Genomic DNA, 23,901 nt, shown 5'->3' on the forward strand with positions numbered 1-23,901 from the left:
TTTTAAAGACATTATGGTTTTGTTTTTAATTTCCTTCTCCGTAAAAGCCCCCTTTTTATAAATGTTATTTTAGTTCTCATTTTAAGAGCTATAATTTATTGAGGACTTTTAATTCTAGGTTTTCTATAATTTATTGAGAACTTCTAATTCTACTTGGGTTTTCATATTTACTCCTTTCAACAGCTCTATGAGATGGACATATTAAATAATCTTTAACAGCTCCATGAGACAGATGTATGAAATAATCTTGTGAGTGGCATGGATTTGCCTCCAGGTCTCCAAAGCCCATGGTTTGGGTTCATTGCCATGTTGACTTCCCCTATTTTTGCTCTCCTGGTTGAACCATCAAAGCACATTTACTGGGCAGTGGATACGTCAAGAGTGAAGGAATTCATATTCAGATAATACTCTGCTGTTGTTTTCAAAGCAGTCCATGTTTCATGAACCTGCAACAAAAGAAACTTCAAGTCATGATCTCTGAGTATGGAGAGTGCATGTTATATCAATTGTGTTTGGGTTATTGTACAGATAATCCTAAAAGATTAGGAAGTAGAGTGGAAGAATAATACCAAATAAGGTTTGGTTAACATACTTTTAGTGACCTGTATACTTGGTGCTTAAGTGTTTTCCAGTATTTTGGGGCCACTGTAGGAACCAATGTGGCAGCGTCCTATTATATTTGTCAGTTGATCATAGCACTGGCCTATAATTATAGGCAGGAGTACACTTGAAAATTTCAGTATTCCATAAAGAAGACACAGTCTACCCGCTTATGTAATATTTAATTTGCCAAATAAACAAATGTCTGGTTTTAATATCTCTAAATGATGCTTGTTGGAGAAAAACATGCATAAAACTAAATGCATTATTCAAGCTGGTGGTTTGCATCAGCAAATGCTAACCAGCAATGAGCCAATCCTGGTAGACCAGTTAAAACTCAACCATGCAGAGTAAGGACAGGACCCAGGCCCCAGAAAAACAAAGACAGTCATTTTTTTTTAAATGACTTTATACAACCCTCTAATGTAATGATAGAACCTGATACATGTGTAAAAGGGCAAACAAGTGAAGGGATTAATTAATTTGTTATACATTTTTATTTTCTGAACAGCTCAATTTTAAGAGGGAAATCATGAATAATTGAAATACTCAGACAATTCAGCAATTTCATTTGGCCTGGAGTTTCAGTGTTTTCTTTCATCAAAAAAGTAAACATGGAATAAAACTGGCTAAGGTACATTTCTTCTTTATTTCTCTTGAAGTGAGACTTCCAAATGAATAGAAAACTGTACAAAGGCAAGCAAATGAAGGAATGACATTAAGGGTTTGCATAATTATCACAGTGGAAAATAAGCTGTTGAATAACTGAAAGGGAACTAAAATGTGACTGTGATTCTTTCATCCACCTACACAAACGTGCAGTAATCTACTGAGATTAGACCGAGTAACAGTCATTTTGATAGTTCTTGAGAATAATGACCTTGATGGATAAGTTGTGCACCTTACTTCTGTAGCCGAGGTAAGGGAGGCTGGGTGCACAAGGCAAGCTAATCCCAGTGTGATAGTTACAGAGCGATTCACACATGAACGGCATGCAAAGGAGAGAAAGGAAAGAAGGGCAAAAAAGAAGCCCAGGAAAGAAGGGTAAGGCTTCAGAAAGGAGGGAAGCATTTGATTTTAGTCTTGGAGGAAGACGTGATGTTTACTGCACAAAAGTCACTTTATGGTGAGGAAAGGTCAAGTATAGCTCAGAGTGGCTAGAGAGAAAAAAATCATAGGTTGGGCTGGTGGTGTGCTGATGCCTGCTGTGGCAGTGTCTACTTAGCAAGATAGAGATGGTGCGTTGTTTCTAATGCAAATACCTGATCGGCCAGCGTGTTTCCCCACATATTTGGATTGTGATCTGGGTCCCAGTAATTCTGCAAATATATATGTCTTTTGAGATGTAGGAACTGGTTTGCTGGGTCCTCCGACAAAAATGGTGCTCCCAATGCTCCTGTAATTCAGAGTCCAAGAGCACAGCATCTTTTAGGGCAGTAGTTTACATCTCAATGTTTATCTTTTTAAGAGACACAGCTATGGCCTTTGGGAGGTTGGGTGCCTGAGAAGCGAGCCCTGAGAAAGCTATACACGGAGAAAGGTGACTTCTCCTCAGCCTTCCTCTATCACTGTGCTATCATCACCCTACATGTCCTCAATATAGTGCAGCATCAAAGCTAGTGCTAGATGGGAAAAATTTTTTAGAGCCTTCTGTACCTGCATGGGAGCCCACACACCTGGATTCAAATTCTAGCTCTATCACTTTTTTTGGACAGGTTGCTTAATTTTTCCTAGCTGTAATTTTCTTGCGTATAAAAAGAAAAAAAAAGAAAAAAAAAAGAAAGAAAAGAAAAGCATAGTAATAACACAGTAACACAATAATATAGGATTACCATAAAGGGTTGGCTCTATTAATGGTTGTAAACCATTTGGCTCAAACCAGGCAGTCAACAATCTTAGTCTTCCTTTCCGAGCCTTCCAAAAGAGAAACATATCTTTCAGTTTGAAGTAGACTGCTTCCAAATCTGGCACCATGGCTTAAATTGTTAGTATTGATAGGTCTGTCATTGAATTGAAGAGGTTTGCATTTTGTATTCCTTCCCACTCCAGGATTAAGGAAGAAAAATGATTGTTTTTAAAACCTAGACATTTTTAGTATCTTGAAATTTTAAGTCTATATTGTATTTTCATTTCCAGATAAAACACAACCACATTCAGAGTTGTAATCTGAATCAATATCAAGGAAGAATACACTCCTGACCTATTTGTGGTAACAATACAATCTGTTCATTGCTTGTGATAAGCATTTATTACAAATGTCATGTTCAGTACTCCAAGCTTCATCATTAATAAGACTCTATTGACCAGGGTTATAGTGAACTATAAGATACGAAACCTCCCCTCTGTAGGGCAAGGGTATGAGGGAGTCCAAGATTCAAAATAAAACAAGGCAACATAGCATTTGATTGTGCCAAGGGAGTTTAGGAGAAGGTGTCATTATTGAGCTTTGGAGCTCTGAGGCACCAACAGACATTTTCATGGTCAGAAAAATTGCTGAACCTATTCCTTAAAGAAAAGATTAAATTTAGTGGGATAGGAGAAGGAGAAAGACTTTCGATTTTAAGCTGGAGGAATGGTGTGGCACTGGGAATCTGTAAAACAGATATCTGAACACAATGGTTATAGGTGGCTAAATTACTTGTGCGTGTGTGTGTGTGTATATATATATATATACACACACACATACACACAAATAACAATGAGAGTTGACATTTATTGAGCATTGTGCTAAAAAATACCTGAACTACCTTATTTAATACAACAAACCTAAGGAGCAGTACTGTCAATCATTTCATTTTGCAGACAAGGTAACTATATCACAGGAAAAGTTAAATACTATGTTCAAGGCCACATAGCTAGTAGGAAGGGGAGATGGAATTCTCCCTTTAAAGCCACTGTGCGATATTATAACTAAGAGACGGGAAGGCTTGGGGCCAAAGAAAAGCAGCAGCAGCAGTAATAGTAGTAGTACTACTACTACTAAATAATAATAATAATATTAGTCTTATGCATTTATAGAAAAGAGACAATCATTACTTATACATTTCCTATGATATCATGCTTTTCCAAGCTTGACCTTGAGTACTAAGCAGGGCTCTAATTATTAGCTCTATTACTTTTAGCTTAATTTGTTACCCTGCTAAGTTCTAGTTTTAACTACCTACTTATTGAAAATGACAACCTCTGTGGATGTTATACATCACTCAGGCTGCCTCTAGGTGCAAAACACTAGTGATGGAGGGTAGAAAAATGACTTACACATATTCTCTATGAATAGGGGGTTAACAATTTTAGTTATTCATGGTTTAAAAAAGAAAGGCAAAAGTCAACTTTCAGAAGATATTAGTAACAGATGATAGAAGTAATAGTGTCCTGCTTCTAGGTCATCTAATTCAATATAACTAAGCTAGCATGCCTGGGGAAGCCATCCTCTAAGATGTCCCCCAAAGACCACTGCCTTCTTGGTATCCATACCTTCTGTGGTCTTCTTTCATTCAGTAGGGCAGACCCTGGAACTGTGGAAATGACAGTGTGTGCTTTCTGTGGCTAGCACAAAATAGGTGTTACAGCTCCTGCCTTGTGCCTTTCTTGGATCACTTGCTCTAATGGAAGACCACTACCATGTTGTGAGGACACTCAAGCAGCCTGTCAAGGAACTGAATCCTCCCACCAACAGTCATACAAACAAACCACCTGGGAACTGGATGCTTTCATTCCAGTTAAGCCTTCAGATCACAACAGTCCTCACTGACGTCTATACTGTTATCTCATGAGAGAGCCTGAGTCACAATCTGTGACCTAAGCCACTCCCAGATTCCTAGAAACTGTAAAATAATAAGCATTGATTATTTTAAGTTGCTACGGTTTGGAGAGGTTGTTAGGTCATAGTAGATAACTAATACAATGCATTATGAGTGCCTACTGATGTCAGGATAAACTGCTAACCACCAGACCTGAGCCCCAGATGAAGCAAGTGAGTCCACAAATAGAAGAAGAAACTGGCTTCTAAGCTTACACAAATTTTGTGCCATGAGATCTCTACTTGCTCTGATAATCCTCATTGCATAGAAAGAGAAACAAAAAACAACCCTTGCCGCTAAGTAACTCACATGATATTCAGAGTTCATAAATAATTTATAAGGAAATATACTATGACCATACAGTTTGAAGGAGGAGTGATTAGTTCTGATATTGGCATGGAGGTAGCATGGAGGTAGCATGGAGAAATTGGTTTTGAGTTGAGCTTTCATGCTTATGGAATGTCTCCACAGTTAGGAAGAAGGGAGTGGAAGCAAAGAGCATGTGTTCCGGGCTGAAGAAGATTGGTGAGCCAAGGAACAGAGAAGCACAGTAAGGCTCAGATTTGGTGACCCCGACTTTGCCAATGTGATGGCAGGGTAGAGCTGAGGTGTGCATGTGGTCAGAGAGAATGTTGGAGGATTATTACTGTCACATCAAGGAGGTTGGACTTTATTCTTCAAGTAATATTTCTGAACAAGAAAATGATAGGACCAGATTTACTTGCAATTTTTTTGGTTTGATTATGATAAAATATGCATTATATAAAACCGTTTTAACCACTTTTAATTGCATAGTTTAGTGGCATTAAGCACATTCACAGTTTTCCAATCATCATCACTATCTCAAGAACTTCTCCCTAAATGGAAACTCAGTACCCTTTAACAATTCCCATCACTCTCTCCTCCAGCCCCTGGTCACCACCATTAGCTTTCTATCTCCATGAACTTGCTTATTGTAGGTACCTCATGTAAGAGGAATCATGTACTCTTTGTCCCTTTGTGTCTGATTTATTTTACTTAGTAGAGTATCTTCAAGATTTGCATGTTGAAGCATATATAAGCATCTCATTCCTTTTGAAACTTGAATAATATTTTGTACCTATATGCCAACATTTTGTTTACCCATTCACAGATACTTTTGAAAACTCCTTTGTCAGTCGTGTTAGAAAGCAGATGGTAAAAGGAAGACAGTGAGAGACACAGGTTGGAGCCTCTCGTAATGGTCTGGTGGAGAGATAAGTAGGGCCTGAATCAGGTGATTGACACCAGGGATGGGAAGACAGGGCTGATTGGAACAGAATAGAGAACTCATCCATTGGGCTCGCTGGTGCAGAACCACCAGCACTGAAGTTCTGGTTTTAACTGAGATGTGTTCATAGGCGACTTCCAGATTTCTCTTCATTCTCTTTGAAGAAAAGGTGTCAATTACAGTGTGACATGTGTAGTGTGCTCATATTCTGTTAAAAAAAAAAGGAGGGGGGTTTCAAAATGAAGAGAGTATTTAGGCAAAGAAGATCCAATATCGATATCTAATAAATATTTCTTTTTTTAAGATTTGTTTATTTGCTTGAGAGAGAAAGAGAGAGTGTGAAGGAGCAGGGGGAGGTGCAGAGGGAGAGGGAGAGAGACACCCAAGCAGACTCTCTGCTGAGCGCAGAGTGAGAAGAGAGGCTCAATCTCATGACCTGGAGATCACAACCTGAGCTGAAATCGAGTTGGCCACTTAACCGACTGAGCCATCCGGGCGCCCCTCTAATAAATGTCTCTACATAAATTATGCTTACAATATAATTTATAGCAAGATAAAGTACAGTAACCACTTAAGGTAGTGTTACTTGGAATCATCCAAAAGTAAAACCAATATTCTGTACCGTGGTTGTCCCGGTGCATTGTATAATCGCTAAGGGAAAAAAAATGCTATGACATAAATCTTGACAGAGAAGCATGCTTTAAAATATAAGTCATAGCTATTTTCAGCTCTAATAATTCTGTCTTTTGTAAATCTTCTCTCTTTTTGCTCACGGAAAATGTTTCACTGATATAATCTCCCCCTCCCCATCCCCCTGCCCCTGAACAAAGCGCCTACCTCACCATTATGCGCCCAACAGGCATCCAATAAATATTAATTGATGGCGATAATAGCATCACCCACAAGAGAGACAGAAAGTAGTATTTATTGTCCTACTTTACAAATGAGAAAATTGACACACGGAGATGAAATGACTCACTCAAGGTCACCTAGTAAGTCATTGGCAGGGCTGGAAATAAAATGCAAGTGATACAGAAGGGCACGCTATTATCCTCTCTGCTTGAGAAACTTCTCCTCCCTTTTTCATCCTGTCTGACAAACCTTGAAAGTTAGTGAGAGCAAGATCAGAGTTTGTGTTTGTAAGCCTATATAATACTGCTGGGGTTTGAAAACTGAACCCTGACTTTTATTAGTTTGTTGGTTTTTAAATTTTTTTTTAATGTAGGCAGTATCAGCCAGGTTAATGTCTTTTTTTAAAAGTTAGAATCATAAGCTATAAAAAAAAATCTCCCTCTTTTTTCTTTCCAACTCCCTACACACCCTCCTTCCTTTCATCCCATATCATAGTAGTTTTAATGGATCTGTCAAGCTTAGTTCTGCTATCTAAACATGTCTCAAATATCCTCTGCAGAAAATTCTGTGAGTCAAAATGAGGCAGACACTTCAGAATGTGGAGACGTTGGAGATCACAGCTCTTGCCACACAAACCAAGAAGGATCAGAGATGGGAAGTCTTATCCTGGCCCTGCCAGTGATTAGTTGGATCATTAGTTGGTTACTCCTACCCCCCACCCCCGTTTCCTATTCTGTAAAACAGGGCTGGATCATAGGAAGCTAACTAAGATGTCTTGTGCCTCTGATATTTTTAACTGGAATGTATTCATAATCAATAGGTCATTAATTGAAAACTACTTTCTCTGCATGATATTAGGGCATCAAAATATGTAGAATTTGCTTAATGGGTACAGCTCCTAGTACTGTCAAGGAGCTCACATGCTGAGAAATTCAGCACTGAGAGAGACAGAAATAAGTGAAAGAGAAGTCAGAATAGATCTAGCCAATAATTAAAGCAATACAAGTAAAAATGTATTCACGTTACACACAGAGATGAGAACCCATCATGGGCTGAGGAGCAGCATGCTGGTAATGGAAGATGTATAGTTAGAAATGGAATGCTTCCCTATTTTGCTATCACCCAGGGAGGGCTGAAAAAGAGTCTTTAAATTTGATAGTGGAGTCATAACTGAATAGTCTTTATACTGTGCACGTGACCATGAAGATGATCCTCGTGGTAGGAACCTATCTGCTAAAAGGGTTCTGGAAAGCCTGATGTGAAATGTTAAGATACAGAATCCAAGGACAGAGTCTGAGGGCAGAGTCCTGTTTTCTTCTCTGTGGAGGGAGCTCTTTTAGAGTAGCCTCTAACCACTCATCTCCCCTTTGTAGACAGTGCCCCTCGGAAGGGGCAGTGCCCCAGGTAACTGGTAGGTCCAAGAGGCATAACTTGGCATGTCCAGTCAGCTCCTACTTCTTCCTCTTGAGAGTTAGCTGCGCTCAGAGATCACACTTTCTCTTCTGGTTCCACAACCTGCAACCGGAGATGAAATTTGCCAAATTCTGGGGTCCAGTCAGCAGGCCCTTTCTATCTTACACTGCTATATATTCCAAATTAGCCTTTCCCAGTAATAAAGGGAATTGATTGCCTTCTATGATCATCTTTGATTTATTTTTCAACTAGATCAAAAGCAGGCCAAGAAAGGGGACAGGAGTTCTATGTGTCAGACAACAGGTCTATTGTCTCAGAGCCTCACTAAGAAATAGGAAAAAAAAATATAGCACAGACTGGGCACTCCAGCCAATAAGAGCCTGTCATCCCTGGAAAGCCACAGCTGTGAATATTCATAGGCAGTTACATGAGGGAAGGAATTGTATGTCTGTGAATAAATGTGATGGGATTTAGCAGGGGTAGAAGACACAAAAATGACCAGCAAATCCACAGGATGGGCCATAGCTAGCTATTTCCCGGAGAGGTGAGGTGACGCTGCTATTTGTAGTGGTACTTGATGCCTGGTGCCAGAGATGGAGAATAAGCATGACAGTCCTGCTACAAGCTTAAAAATACTCAGTATGGGATGCTGAACATAAAGCACTTAGCATTCAGCATAAGCAATTAAAGAATAACAGTTATTATTTACTATTTTTATTGCACTGAGTTTTAGTCACTTCCTGTAACATGTCTATGTCTTTAGAAAAAAAAGACGAAATAAATGCTCAAGCACATAAATTAAGTATTAAAACAAAGTATAAATGGTCACTAGGGATTAAATACAAAAGAGGATCAGGAAAAAGTATATACAGGCATCTCGGCAATATGGCAAAATTTTCAAAGATCGCTCTAAGTGTAGGAGAAATTTTATAATTTTGTGAGTGATTCAAGTACATGTCATGTTTAGGTTCATATGTTTAAAGTTGAATCTTTTATTCTCTGGGCTAAGTAAATAATTTTTGTTATAAAATAGTTATCTTTTTCTTCCCACTCTAAATTTTCATCACTGACCCAAAAATTTATGGCAGAAGACAGAAGAGCTATATTTAGTATAATAGGCTCTCTCACTTTGCTGCAATTGAGATTAAAATTAATGAGAGAGAATGAGAGAGAAGAAATTTGGGGTTTGAGACAGAAAGAAGGAAACAGGAGAAATCAAGAAAAGAAATCAAAGAAAGGAGAGACAAAGAAGGGAAGTTACAAAAATGAAAGGTTACGAAAGGTGAAAAGCCATGGGGAAAGGGAACAGAGAAGTAAAAAGACAGAGGGCAGGATGGATGAAAGTCAGCTGGAAAGGAAGAAAGAGACACTGAACTTGGGGACCAGCTCTCAAATCCCATGGTTTTACTAAACTGTTAATGAAATGCTTTCGTATTTTGTAAATGAACTTTTAACTCAGGGAACTTTGGTTTTAGTGACGTTACAATTGCTGGTGTGTTGACTACTTTGCAAAGTAAACAGGAGCTAGTGTTGCTTGAGTTGGAGTTCAGTCTGTCTTGACCTGCTCTCAACGTGCTAACATACACCCACACACGTGCTCACATGCACTACCATGTCATTCCCTGAGGCATGTTTTGGACCTGGTAGATCTTTTATTAACTTTTGATTTTGTGGGCAGCGAAATGTGTAACTCACGAAAGACAGTGTTTTATATGAGTCAATAGTAACCCCTTCTGGGTCATTGCCTGTGTGTGTTGATGGAATTTCCAACTCCAGTGCCATGACAAATGATGCAATGTGGGCAGGAAAATAGATGGCTTTTCGGCAACACCCAGAGAGCTCAACGGATCTAGTCATAGGCAATGATATTTTTTTCTAACTGAGATATTTCCCAGGTTATTCTCACTACTTGCTTTCTTGAGAACATCAATCAATCTGAAGCCAAAGTGAGTAGATAAAATTAAGAATGAGTTCTTATAAAAAAAAGCAAAACTATATCCAGAAATATAGACTCTTCAAGGAATGGGGCAGTGAAGGGGGGAGGGGTGGCTGGGTAACTGGGAAGGGCCCTTCCTTCCATGGATGGTGCTAAAGGCAAACTTGCAAGCACTGGCGGGGCCGAGTGGGTCAAGGGGAAGAAAATGTGAGCTTAAAGCTGTTATCTCAAAAACCCAAGCTGGGACGCCTGGGTGGCTCAGTGGTTGAGCATCTGCCTTTGGGTCAGGGTGTGATCCTAGGGTCCTAGGATCGAGTCCTGCATCAAGCTCCATGCAGGGAACCTGCTTCTCCCTCTACCTATGTCTCTGCCTCTCATGAATAAATAATAAATAAAATCTTTAAAAACAAAACACCAAACCAACCCAACGACTCAGAGAAACAAAAACCTTCAGGACAAATTGCTCTTGGTTACTAGGTGTAGGGTGAAAAGTAAGAGCTAGAGTAATGCTAGAGAAACAGGCAAAAGGCAGTTCACTTCCCCTGTCTAAAACCAGAAGACATGCTTGCACTTCATGTGATCTGATCACAGGTCAACAATATGGGCACGAACCTCCAAATTGTCTCACATATGGGTCAACTTCACTGGTTTATTTACTCTGTGAAATACTTTCCAAATATGTGTATTTTCCATATGTCTTCTTTGTGTGAAATGGGGCTGTTTGATTTTGATGAGTGTCCTATGGAGGTGGAACATATGAGTTTAGGACTTCTGTTTACCCTCACCACAACTAGAAACTGCCATAGAAGTCTTCTGGTTATATCTCAGTGTGGCTCTGTTTATTCACCTAAAGTCACCCAGCTCCCTAACTCCTGGCTTGTTCTTGTAGAACCAATGGCTGTGATACTGGCTTTATTCCTTTTTCATGAGGAGGTCTTGTTGTGTGCTCCTTTGCCTATACCATAGCTACATATTCCATATCTAGCATGGCAGCACCAAGGGGACAGTTTGTTTGTTTGTTTATTTGTTTATTTATTTTTGGGGGGGACAGTTTGTTTAGATGAAAGAAGGGTTTTGTTATCGGAAGAGCTAGCTGTAGAATTTGCACATGAGTCCAGCATCCACCATGGATTAGCTGTACAGCTCACTTAACTTCTCTAAGCCAAAATTCCCTTATACAATGAAAATCATAATACTTATTTGCAGAGTGATTATGAGAGTTGACTTAAAGTAACATATGGAAAACCCCTGCCCACAGAATAAAGACTTAAAAGAGTAGTATTAATGCTTGCTGGGTTTATTATAGAAGGCAATTCTTGACCTAAATGCTGAAGAGAGGGTTTTTGTTTTTGTTTTTTAATCAAATCATGACACTCGGATTTCTAATTCTCTGACCGAGGAACCAGTTCCTATGTGTATAAATTACTATTTTAAGAAAATCAATAAAATGATTTGAGGACTGTGTTTATAAATGTAATTACTTGGGGAAGGTTCTTCATCATTTTTGGCTTCAGCATTCCCATTAGGAAAATGGATAATGAGATCTTTTCCCTATTTGCTTCAAATTAAGTTCTAGACAAAAGTAATTTGTTAGACAATTAATCTGTAATGGAGAAAACTTTTTTTAAATATAAAAACAAACTTTTAAAGATGGTTATTTTCTTATGATAAGTAGAAGTTTCCAGGGAAGTGTAGATCAATAGGTAGCATTCTTAAATGAAAAATGGGAGGGAGAGAAAAAGGGAAGAAAGTTGACCCAAGCTAGGATTTCCTACTTGAGAGCTGTATGATTTAGAAAGTGTCAGTTAAACAAATTATTAGTGTAACAAATGAATCTGGTTCTAACGACTTCCATGTACTCAGCCTACATGCAGGAGAGGCTTCTTTCCTGAGATCTGAAGGGCTAACCCCACCTTGTCAATGTTCCTCTGTCCTTAGGCTCTAATTCTCAACTTATTATTTCACGAACTCTCACCACATAATTTTATTTATTTGTGTTTTAAGTGAAGTCAGTCAAACCAGTTATCTTTCTAGATAGACATATTTGTATCTCAGCTGGAGCTAAACTTAATTCTGACTTGTTTCTTAGGAAAGTCCCTAAAATGGCCTGGGTGGCTCAGTGGTTGAGCATCTGCCTTTGGCTCAGGTTGTGATCCCAGGATCCTGGGATCAAGTCCTGCATCAAGTTCCCAAAAGGGAGCCTGCTTTTCCCTCTGCCTCTGCCTTTCTCTCTGTGTCCCAAATAAATAAATAAATAAATAAATAAATAAATAAAATCTTAGAAAGAAGAAAGAAAGAAAAAAGAAAGAAAAGGAAGGAAGGAAGGAAGGAAGGAAGGAAGGAAGGAAGGAAGGAAGGAAGGAAGGAAGGAAGACTGTCCCTAAAAGGGCTCCTTTCAAATAAAATAAAATAAAATAAAATAAAATAAAATAAATAAAATAAAATAAAATAAAATAAAATAAAATGGCTCCTGGGTGGCTTAGCAGATTGAGCATCTGCCTTCAGCTCAAGTCATGATCTCAGCGTCCTGGGATCGAGTCTAGAGTTGGGCTCCTCAGCAGAGTGTCTACTTCTCCCTCCACCCCTCCGCATTGCTTATATTCTCTTTCTCTCAAATAAATAAATAAAATCTTTTTTTTTAAAGTCTCTAAAAGTCATTTTGCAGCACAAATTCCCTTTTGCCAGATTTTTTTTTTTTTTGCCAGATATCTTTGACCCTGCACGTTCACAGGTGAATGTAGACCAGCAGCAGTGCTTTTAGCCTTGCGCTAATACACCATCACCCACTCTAAAGCCAACTGCATGGATCAGCAGGTAAAGCAAAGCAATAACTGATGGATTATAACTAGCCCATGACTTCAATTTACAGTGTGCTCCTCATACACTCACTTAAACTGAACCAGCCTCACTTTCTTCATCTGGAGAGGTGGGCTGTAACCGGGTATGATTACACATCTTGATGATAATTACCTAATAATAACTTGGCTAAAAATTTCTAAATCATTTATTTAAACATGTCCCAAATGCAAAGTATAACATTGGTAATTAAAATGATTTATCAAAATTATTTACATGCTTAAGAATATAAGGCTAGTTATATACACATACATATATGCCCACATATCTAGATTCATATTCTAGGTATATACCTATATCCTTTTATTTAGGACACACACATCTCTGTGTGTCTGTGTCTGTGCACCTCAAGAAAAATATGTAACTTTTTTGCATGGGCCTCAAGTTTATCATAAAGGTAGAAATTTATTCTTATTTAAGCATCATATCAGAAGTATATATAAATTGTAGAGATTTAACTGTGAAAATAATTTACACCTTTGTAAGTATTTTCAGTTTTGGTTACAAGAAAAACAAATGACCTCTCAGTTCCATTCAGATATAAGTCACTGAATTATTGGGTCAATTTGGCAGCAAATCATCTGACCTTCAGTGCCTTCCTTGATCTGTCTTTAAAACACCACTTCTCTGAGCTACAGCTTGCTCTAAAGGTTAATGAATTCACACTCTCAAAGTACCTTGAGGTCTCCACATAATGGTACTATGTAAGTATTACAGTTTCTAAAAAGCATTTAAAATTTTTCTTTGTTCAAGGACACAAGAGTACTTCTTTGGAGGCAACCCTTAAATAGATTTCTTAGCAATAGTGACACATTAATACGTTGATACATAGAAATAAAATGATCACACACAATTAACACTAACATGTTCAAAACCATAGCACGACACGATAGTTTGGTTGTCCTAATGTTCTAGAATTGATCTGTGGATAAAACCTATCTGTTCATTTCTTTGAAAAAGTCAAAAGGGGTTATCTGTCAACCTAATCTTTGTAAAAGACATGATAAATAAAAAAGAAATGGATTCTTACCTATAAGCAATGTTGAACACAGGGCTACTTGAAGCATTTTATAGGCCATAATCCTGTTTTGAAAAGAAAAGATTTATTTATTTTAATTTAGACCAAGCAAAGCTTCAGGGCATACCGGCTACTTTCCAGGACTATGAAGCATTTGCTGCATACCTGGCAGCCCTGTGAGCTGAGATAAGTCAGAGAGGCCGTTGCTTAAGATGGCTTTTTTATATGACTCCCGTCTTTTTACCCTTTGGACTTTTTGGACTGACTTTTTACGAGCTTCTTATATGGGCCATGTATTTACTTACTAATTTTATCATCCATCCAGACTAATGTCATACAATGTAAAAAAAAAAAAAAGGGTGGAAAAACTGAATCACTCATACATTGCTGGTGGGAATATAAAATGGTACAGTCACTTTGAAAAAGAATTTGGCAGTTTCTTATAAATCTGAGCACGCAATTACCATACAACCCGGCAATTGCACGACTGGGCATTTGTCTCAGAGAAATGAAAACTTATGCTCATACAAAAACTTGTACGAGAATGTTTCACTACATTTTTATCAGTAGTAGGCAAGAAGTGGAAACAACCCAGATGTCCTTGACAGCCGAGTGTTTAACATACCGAAATGCTTCTATACCATGAATTACAGTAACGATAGAGTAAAAATTACTGATAGACACAACAACTTAGAGGAATCTCAGGGGAATTATGATGGGTGATGGGTCCCAACTGGTCAAATATGGCATGATTCCATTTATGTAACTTTCTTGGAAATGATGAAATTATGGAAATAATGAATAGATTAGTGGTTGCTAGGGGTTAGGCATGGAAAGGGATGGAAGAAGTTATAAGGGGCAGTATGAGGGACCCTCATAATAATAGAACTACTTGGTATCTTAGCTGCGGTGGTGGTAGACCCAAACATAAATGTGATAAAATTGCACAGGACCAAATACAGATGTCTCAGATACATACATGCAAATAAGTACACCTAAAACTGGGGAAATCTGCATAGGATCAGTGCATCGCATCAATGTCAATGTCTTGGTTGTGATATTGCATTATAGTTTTGCAAGATGTTACCATTGGGAGTAATTGACTGAAGGGCACACAGGATCTCCCAGGGATCCCTCTATTATTTCTTACAAATGCATGTGGTTCTACACATCTCAAAACAAAATGTTTAAAGACAAAGGAATGTGTGGGGTGCCTGAGTGGCTCAGACGGTGAAGCCGTGAAGTGTCTGACTTCCGCTCAGGTCATGATCCCCCAGGATCCTGGGATTGGGTCCTGCATCAGGCTCTGGCAGAGAGTCTGCTGCTTCTTTTTTCTCTGCCACTCCTCTACCCTTGCTCATGCTCTCTCTCTCTCTCAAAGTAAAAACAAACAAACAAACAAACACTTAAAAAAATGACAAAGGAATGTTTAACTGCATTATGGAATGTGTTTCCAACAAAAATTCACAATGAATAAAACCAGGACACTTTTTTAAAATTTGAGTTTTAGGGGCGCCTGGGTGACTCAGCGGTTGAAACTTTAGTGTAGGTCGTGATCCCAGGGTCCTGGGATCGAGTCCTGCATTGGGCTTCCTGCAGGGAGGCTGCTTCTCCCTCTGCCTGTGTCTCTGCCTCTCTCATAAATAAACAAATAAAATCTTAAAAAAAATAAAATTTGATTTTTTAAACAACTACCCTTTTCTGTGGCATGATTAACAGTTAACTAAATCAATTTATTATTATACAATTTATTCTTAACAGCAAATCATGCATCTGTTAGCCAGTCTCATCAAAATTATGCAATCTGAAACAAACAGGTATAGAGATATAAAAGTGGTAGAAAATAACTTTCTTATCTATCTTAGAAACCTGGGTCTACCTTGTTGAGAGTTACACCTCTAATTACTGATAGAAGGTTTGGGAAGACAGATATTTGGAAATAGGCATGGTGAAATTTTGGCAGCTTATCCCATGTGTCCATCTATGTGTCCAGCTGTGGCCACATTTCTGTGATTCTTGTTTTTTATTTGATGGAGAGGTATAAATATGTCATTATGTCATAGACTAGAAAAATCTTAGGAAAATCAAAAGAAGAGTATTTTTATAACAAGAAGTACACTCACTCAAAGGAGGAATTCATCTTCGCCTCTTTTCTTCCATCCATTATTCTTCAACTTTTGGAACTGAAGTGAAGCTTGCCTGGAGTGGGAATAAGGGTGGGGACAGGGTTGCCCCCATCTCTTTCACCCTACTCTTCTCACAAAAGAGGTTATTAGTCTGTTATTTTGGTTGGGATGTAGAATGCAAGTATAAAATAACAATGGCCTTTCTGTGAACTTTATATATATTGTCTCATTTAATCCTCATGACAATGCAATGATGAAAGCATTATTATTATTTTACAGATGAGTAAATTGAGGCTCAAAGAGAATTTATAACTTGTCCAAAGAGCATTCAGAAATTACAGGGTAAGGGGCATCTGGGTGGTCAGTTGGTTAAACGTCTGCCTTCGGCTCAGGTCACGATCCCAGGGTCTTAGGATCGAGCTCCGCATCGGACTCCCTGCTCAGAAGGATCTGATTTTCCCTCTCCCTTTGCCTGACACTCTGCCTGCTTGTGCTCTCTCCCTCTCTCTCTGTCACATAAATAAAAATAAAAATAAAATAGAATAAAATAAAATAAAAAATTACAGGGTGAAACTCTGCAGCAGAAGTGGAGCGACTGCGTGGCTGAGAGGCACAAACCAGTGAAATGAAACAAATTAGGTGACTGAGACCCCAGTGTGGTCTACAGGTGAAGGTGGCTTGGGCAACTCAATTTCACAGTGATTATGTATCATACGAGATCCTGTTTGAGCCAGAAAACATTGTCCTTCCTGGTGAACGAAGCCTTCTCTGATTCCCCAAATCAAATTTGGCTTCTCTTTCTCACATCTGCATCCTTTGGCAGTTGGGCCATGTCTCCCTGTACTATGCGTGGTTTCATATGTGTATTTCAGTGTTCCTGAGTGGATTCTTTCTGAAAGCTGCTTCTGCATCTTACTCCTATTTGTATGCCTTCGATGCCTAGCAGGGTGCTTATCATATAATAGCCCTCAATAAACATGATTGAACTGAATTGAATCAACTGATTCAAATTAAACGCAACTACGTTAAATCGAATCAGTATTTTCCTGCACTGGCCTATCAGTATTACAACCTTATCCGACTGGCTGTAAAAAGGCAAGTATAATGTAGCAGTTTTGTTTTTATGTTGCTGCTTGGGTTTTAAATAGTGTTTCCCAGAGCTTGCCTCTTCTTATGATCTATAAAGGAAAAAAGTTAGATGCATGAAAATTGGCAATATTTAATTATAAAGACATGGAAATGCTCTTTGAAATGAAATTGGAATATCTATCTTTGAGAAATACAAAGATCAAGTGGCATGAATTAATGAAGCTCATCAATGGAGTCTGTTTATAACTTTGATGATTTATACTTAGAAATTATTATTTTAATATGACACAATGGACCTTGGTAAGCTCCCATGGTCTTTTTCATATCAATGAAATATAAATGTGAAAAAAATGTGAGATCAAATCCAGTATTATAAAAACAATTTAAAGAAGAAAAAAGAAAAGAAGGAAAACTTTATTTTACCACGGAGCAAACAACTTGGTTTCTGCTTTGTCATGCCAGCAATACAATCAGATCCAATAAACTGCAAAGCTCTGGAGAATGCAGTGTTCATTTATAAAATTCTGATAAGAAGTGATGAAGGGCATGGTGCAGGCTCGCATCATTTAGTGACATCATCGGCATCAATAAAAGGTGAAGAGTCCACCAACATGTTGGAGGAGAGGATACTCACCCTTTTAAACATTGTACTAAACTTTTGACCGTGTTCACAATTGAAAATAAACCTGTGATAGGACTTCTTCTTATGAGATTACTTGAGATTTTTGAAGAATTGCTATGTGGGAACAAAACAAGTCAGTTTTAAACTGATTTGACTGCAATGAGTTTGTTGTCATTGATAGTCTAAGAGTTTAAGATGCCATCATTATCAGGTCAAACCTCAATTTAGGGATACACTTACTCTTCTGGGATGGATGGAATATCTCATCATAGCTGGCTATTGAGGCAGAGAATGTCATAGCAACTACGTTCCAAGAAGGAGTAAGGGTTTCCATAAGGTCTTGTGCTACATGCAGAAAGTAGCTTTGAGAAGGCCCATGGTGGTACATTATGACTCGGTTGGTATGATGCAGAAACTACTTTTGTTTATTTACTTATTTTCAAAGATTCTTTTTTAATTTTCAAGGAATCTCTATACCCAAAGGGGGGCTTGAACTCACAACCCCGAGATCTAGAGTTACATGTTTTACCAACTGAGCCAGCCAGTTGCCCTAGAAACTGCTTTTATTTTATTTGTACTCTTTTTAAAGATTTACTTATTTATTTTGAGAGAGAGAGAGACAGAGACAGAGGGAGGGGCAGAGGGAGAGAGGAGAGAGGGGAGAGAGAGAGAGAGAGAGAGAGAGAAGGAGAGAAGCGGAATTCTCACTGAGTATGGAGCCTGATTTATGACCCTGAGATCACTGCCTGATCAAGAGTCAGACCCTCAAGCGACTGAGCCACCCAGGCCCCCAGCCCTCCAAAACTACTTTTAAAGTACTTTGTAGAATATTGTTTAGCCTTGGAAGCTAGAGTTCCTGCTCCACCCCCCTCAATTTGTGAATAAAATAAAGCCTTGCTGAGAGCCAACAGAAGATATAGTCTCTCTTTAGCCTGTCCCCTCCACGTAAGTACATTGTACTCCCTCTTATCTATTGAGCCTTCAGGGCTTCTGTCTCCAAGTCATGGGGGGCCATGTACTCATCTCAGTAAGAGCTGGATTAATTTAGAGAAATTACCTAAAACGTTGGAGAAATACATTCTGTATTTGTATTCATTTTTAGTGTGACTGTTGCAGATTTAAAAACTCGATATGGTGTGAGATGCCTTAGTTTTAATGTGGTTTGGAAATGTAGTGTAAGGACTTACATAATAGGCTTCTTGTTTACTAGATGTAGTTAGTTCAGGGTCTTTAAAAGATTAAATTGATCTTATCTGGTTTGGGGTGGGGGGTTGATTGTCATCTTGAGATCTAGGCCCTGGTATTGGCCAGGGCTCCCTTCTGCTCCCTCTTTCCCATTTATCTGCTGATTTGTGTCTCCACCACAGAGCAGTATATAAAGACAGACCATGAAGAGTTTTATAGACTTCTCCTTCAGGTATTATTCATTCATTCAACATCTATTTTACTTGGTCCTTCCTATGTTCTGGGTACTTGTCAAAATCCATCTATTTTGAACACATTTGATATACATTGTTCCAAGAACTAGAGTTACAAAGATCTATCAACCATTGTTTCTTCTATATGAGAAAGTAATTTCAGGGCAACTTTCCAGGGAGATGAGTTGCAGTTTTCCATGAAGACAGATATAGTTGGGGGACGAGGAAAATTTTAGGAATGGAAAGAGCTTGGTAAAAGATCAAGAGGCTTGAATGGAGGGAAGGCATTACTCAGCCATCATCTGAGGCTATCACAACATTTGTGAGTACTGTACTGGCCTTCTCTAAAAAGTCTCCATATTATTGATGTTTAATAATTTCAGTGATTTCTCTTGGTTATTGCTATAAGTAAATCAGAGTAATTTTTTAAAAAGATTTATTTGAGAGAGGGGGAGAGAAAGAGAGAGAGAACACTCACGTGCATTTTTGCACAAGTAGGTGGGGAGGGGCTGAGGGAGACGGAAAAGCAGGCTCCTTGCTCAGCCAGGAGCCCAACGCGGGGCTCCATCCCAGGACCCTGGGATCATGACCTGAGCTGAAGGCAGACGCTTAACCGACTGAGCCACCCAGGTGCCCCAAATCAGAGTAATTTAAAGATATACACCATTGATAGAAATGTACACAGTTTAGCAGTTTAAGCAAAGATGTCAATCTGTTTTATGCTATGGTGTTGGAATCCCAGGCTTCTTGATTAAGCTTTGAGGTACTGCGTGTCAAGGCATTTTCTTCATTACACACTGAATAATCGATAGTTGACAATATGTGACATTTATTGAGCATCTGCAATTCACTAGCTAGTTTACAGAGCACAGAATGATCAAGGGGCCCTGTCCATCAGCTCACCATCAAAACTCAGTCTGTCATGTGCTAGGTCTTTCCTCCTTCACTAAACTAAAAGCAAAGAAAGCATTTTTCGAGATCACTACAGGAGAGAATGGGGCCATATTTTCTCTACAGGTAGCTCTGTGGGCATTAGTATTAGTTCCATAGGGAAGCAATCTTTTCCCATGGTTCTGGTAATCTCAGAAGATAAATTTGATGATCTAGAATAGATTCGAAGTAAAGGCCGTTCTATCATTTCATGATGCTTTTTCTGCTCTGATCTGCAGGCAAGCCCTTGCCACTGTGATTTTCTGAAGATCAAAATGTAAGTACAGGTGTTTTAGTCTGGAACATATAAAAACAATAGTTGGTTTAGCTTTAAGAGATTTAAAGTATCACTTGAAATTTCTGCTTCCTTGGGGAAAAAGAAGGGGATTTAAGATAAAGGAGAGTAATATGGAAGAAGGCATATAAAAAATTAAATAGTGGGGCACTTGGGTTGTTCAGTGGTTGAGCATCTACCTTTGGCTCAGGTCATGATCTGGGGGTCCTGGGATCAAGTCCTGCATCGGGCTCCCTTCAGGGAGCCTGCTCCTCCCTCTGCCTATGTCTCTGCCTCTCTGTTTGTCTCTCATGAATAAATAAATAAAAACCACAAGAAATAAAAATAAAATAAAAATGAAATACTAGGAGAGGGTAAAGGATCTGGGGAGAGTGAGAACATTCTTCAAACTGAGAATGTTGACTTCTGGGTTGGAGGTGGTGGAGGTTAGAAAGAGGGATGGCACAGTGGTTGGAAAAATGGCAGCAATTGCTTCCCTTTAATTGTTTTTGGGCAGCTGTGTTAGTTTGCAAGGGTGGCCATAACAAATATCACAGACTGGTGACTTAAATTATAGAAATTTCTTTCTCACTGTCCTGGAGACTAGAAATCCAAGATCAAGGTGTTGGCAGTTTTGGTTTTCCGAGGTCTCTCTTTTTGGCTCTTTATTGGCTGCCCTCCTGCTGCCTCTTTGCAAGAACATCTCTCTGTGGGATCCCTGGGTGGCGCAGCGGTTTGGCGCCTGCCTTTGGCCCAGGGCACGATCCTGGAGACTCGGGATCGAATCCCACATCGGGCTCCCGGTGCATGGAGCCTGCTTCTCCCTCTGCCTGTCTCTCTCTCTCTCTCTCTCTCTTTCTGTGTGTGTGTGACTATCATAAAAAAAAAAAAAAATTTCTCTGTGCATTCATACATCCCCGGTATCTCGCTGTATGTCCGAATTCCTCTTTTAAATATACCAGTCAGCTTGGATTAGAGCATATCCTAATGACCCCATTTGAACTTAATTACCCCTCTAAAGACCCTATCTCCAAATTCAGTCACATTCCAAGGTAGGAATGTATTAAAGATTCAACATATGAATTTTGGAAGGACACAATCCATCCCATAGCAAAGAGAAAAATCCATCAAATGTGAGTACTTCTGCTTTCTACTAACCCTTGTTTTTGCTTAAGGAATAGGAGTGTGGAGGCTGATAGAGGAAATTTGAGGGGAAGAAGATTCCCCATGAGCTCCAATGAGGATTTGTCAGCTGGTGATGTCTCCTTCGTGAGATCGCCTTTCTCTCTTGGGTGGAGGAAAGTTCTTCTACAGTCCCCCTCTCCATCTCCGCTGAATCAGTTTCCATCCCAGGAATTCCAATATTGTTCAATGATTTATATCTCTGGCTCATGTGTTGGGCTAATGTAAAATTTTAGTTCTCCTTCCCATTGAGGTTGACTAACAAGTTAATGGGTTTGTTTCTTTTCTTTTTTTTTTTTTATTTATTTTTTTATTTATGATAGTCATACAGAGAGAGAGAGAGAGAGAGAGGCAGAGACATAGGCAGAGGGAGAAGCAGGCTCCATGCACCGGGAGCCCGATGTGGGATTCGATCCCGGGTCTCCAGGATCGCGCCCTGGGCCAAAGGCAGGCGCCAAACCGCTGCGCCACCCAGGGATCCCGGTTTGTTTCTTTTCTTAGCATATGATGGCATGCCTCTTTCTAGGAAAAAGTCTTGCTAGTGCACTGGAAGTTGATAATAATCATTATTCATCTTCTCTGGTATTTATGGGGATTTTTATCTATAAGAATTAGATACAAGAGGAAGGGATATACCACTTTAGGGTGGTGATATCTACTCCAAATATCACACTTCATTGGTGAGAGCCAACCTAGTGATGGGGGTCTGTTAAATGATGGAGTGACTAGCTTTGGCAGGAAATGATGTTCTGAATAAGGCAACAACCTAATTTACCAATACTAACCAATTCAGTGGTTAGTGATCACAGGGTGGAGAATGTTTCTTCTAGAAATGGGGAGGGGGAAAGCTGGAGGATTAAGAAGAAAGGGATAGCCCCCCCAAAGAAAGAGATGCAAAGAGAAGCATGTTACAGAGACTGATGCAAAGTCAGGAGGCTTCTGTGGAAACGATTCAGGCTCTAAGCAAACCACTCTCCACCTCCAACCTCCCTGTGCCACACCAAAACTGAATGATTTGGGGTGAAAAGGTATGGAATTTGGAAGCCTGAGAGGTGTGGATTCTCAATCCCGGTATGTACACTTCACATCAAAGCCTATTGGCATTTTTTGTTGTTTAGGTATTTCCTATAGCATTATATGTTATCACTCACCAGACCCAGGAAGATGCTCCGTCATTAGCCACGTGTCACCAGCATCAGGTCTGAGAGCTGCCCACTCTGGACATGGCTTCAGTCCCCATCCAAGGTGGGAAGATCCAGCAAATGTCCTTGAGCCAGAAGAGCAGGATAACTTCAGTGTTTCAACTCAGAACCTTGCAAGTAGCTACTTCTCCCTTCAGCTCACACCCTATTATTTCTTCCAGCAGGATCTGTGAAATGAAAGTCTTTATGCCTTGTTGAAGAAATTTCAGGCTACAAATAAAAAGAAGGTGGAGTGCTGGGCCGATGGCAGAAGATTCCTGACATCATATCACAGGCTCATTTCTTTCACATGTTGGATTTTTTTCATTCTTTTATCATTATGTTATATTTATAGTGCAACAGAGATAATTTACATTCAACAATAAAATAAATCAAACCAAAAACTATTTTGAAACTGTTATGTAGCTTTAGTTATAGATAAAAGCTATGCTTGATCTAACTTTTTTTTTTTTTTTAAGATTTTATTTATTCATGAGAGACACAGAGAGAAAGAGAGGCAGAGACACAGGCAGAGGGAGAAGCAAGCTCCACGCAGGGAGAGCCCGATGTGGGACTCTATCCCGGGACTCCAGGATCACTCCCTGAGTTGAAGGCAGGTGCTAGCTAAACCGCTGAGCCACCGAGGGATCCCTGATCTAACTTTTTAAATTATCATTGCAAAATTCTTTGAGTTTACCTCAAATAACAGAATTCTGGCAATTTAATATAGGAAGAATATGATAACAGTAAAAAAAAAATATGTATATATATATATAGGTAGTCAGCAAATTTTACATCAGAAACGAAAGTTTATTTGAGTGTGTAAAACACATTAGGCATCTTCTGGATGTTGTGTTATGATATGACGGAAAGACAATGCAATTATGGGCAAGAAAGATCCCTAGACTGAAAATTGTCTGTCAGAGAACATCTACAAAAATCTATTTCATTTCAAAGGTCTGCAATTTGAGTGAACTAAGTAATATTAAGAGGTTTTTTTTTTTTTTTCCCAAGGTAGGAAATACGTGCTTACCTCTTTCTTTGAATTACCAGTTATTCATTGCGCGTCTGTAAGTACTATGAGCAAAGGTCAAGGTACGAGTCTTCCTGACATGTGTGAGGTTTTTTCCACCTTTGAACTTTTAAAAAGACTTTTATTACAGAGTGCCCCAGAGATCAAAATGTCTTATTTCATTACTTTGCATTCTAAGAATTCACTAAATTTGGCTGTTTGCAATGGTTTTTAAGGGGATTTTGTTGAAAGACAGTGGAGCCAGTGTGAAAGGAATCTGGGTGCTTTCTTTTTCTTTTCTTTCTTTCTCTCTTTCTTTCTTTCCAGATTTTATTTTTAAGTG

General features: G+C 39.0%; 1 protein-coding gene across 1 annotated transcript; it reads right to left on the reverse strand.

The window, feature by feature from the left end:
• On the reverse strand, nt 1-13,936 carry C35H3orf85 (chromosome 35 C3orf85 homolog). Its single transcript, XM_072811710.1, has 4 exons — nt 13,890-13,936; nt 13,737-13,789; nt 1,863-1,996; nt 1-446 (listed from the first exon to the last, which is right to left on the reverse strand). The coding sequence occupies exons 2-4, from the start codon at nt 13,783-13,785 to the stop codon at nt 357-359; spliced, it is 273 nt and encodes a 90-aa protein (XP_072667811.1). The 5' UTR covers nt 13,786-13,789; nt 13,890-13,936; the 3' UTR covers nt 1-356.
• Nucleotides 13,937-23,901: the final 9,965 nt, after the last annotated feature.

Source organism: Canis lupus, chromosome 35 (assembly GCF_048164855.1).
Source record: "Canis lupus baileyi chromosome 35, mCanLup2.hap1, whole genome shotgun sequence".
In the NCBI taxonomy this organism is placed as follows: domain Eukaryota; kingdom Metazoa; phylum Chordata; class Mammalia; order Carnivora; family Canidae; genus Canis; species Canis lupus.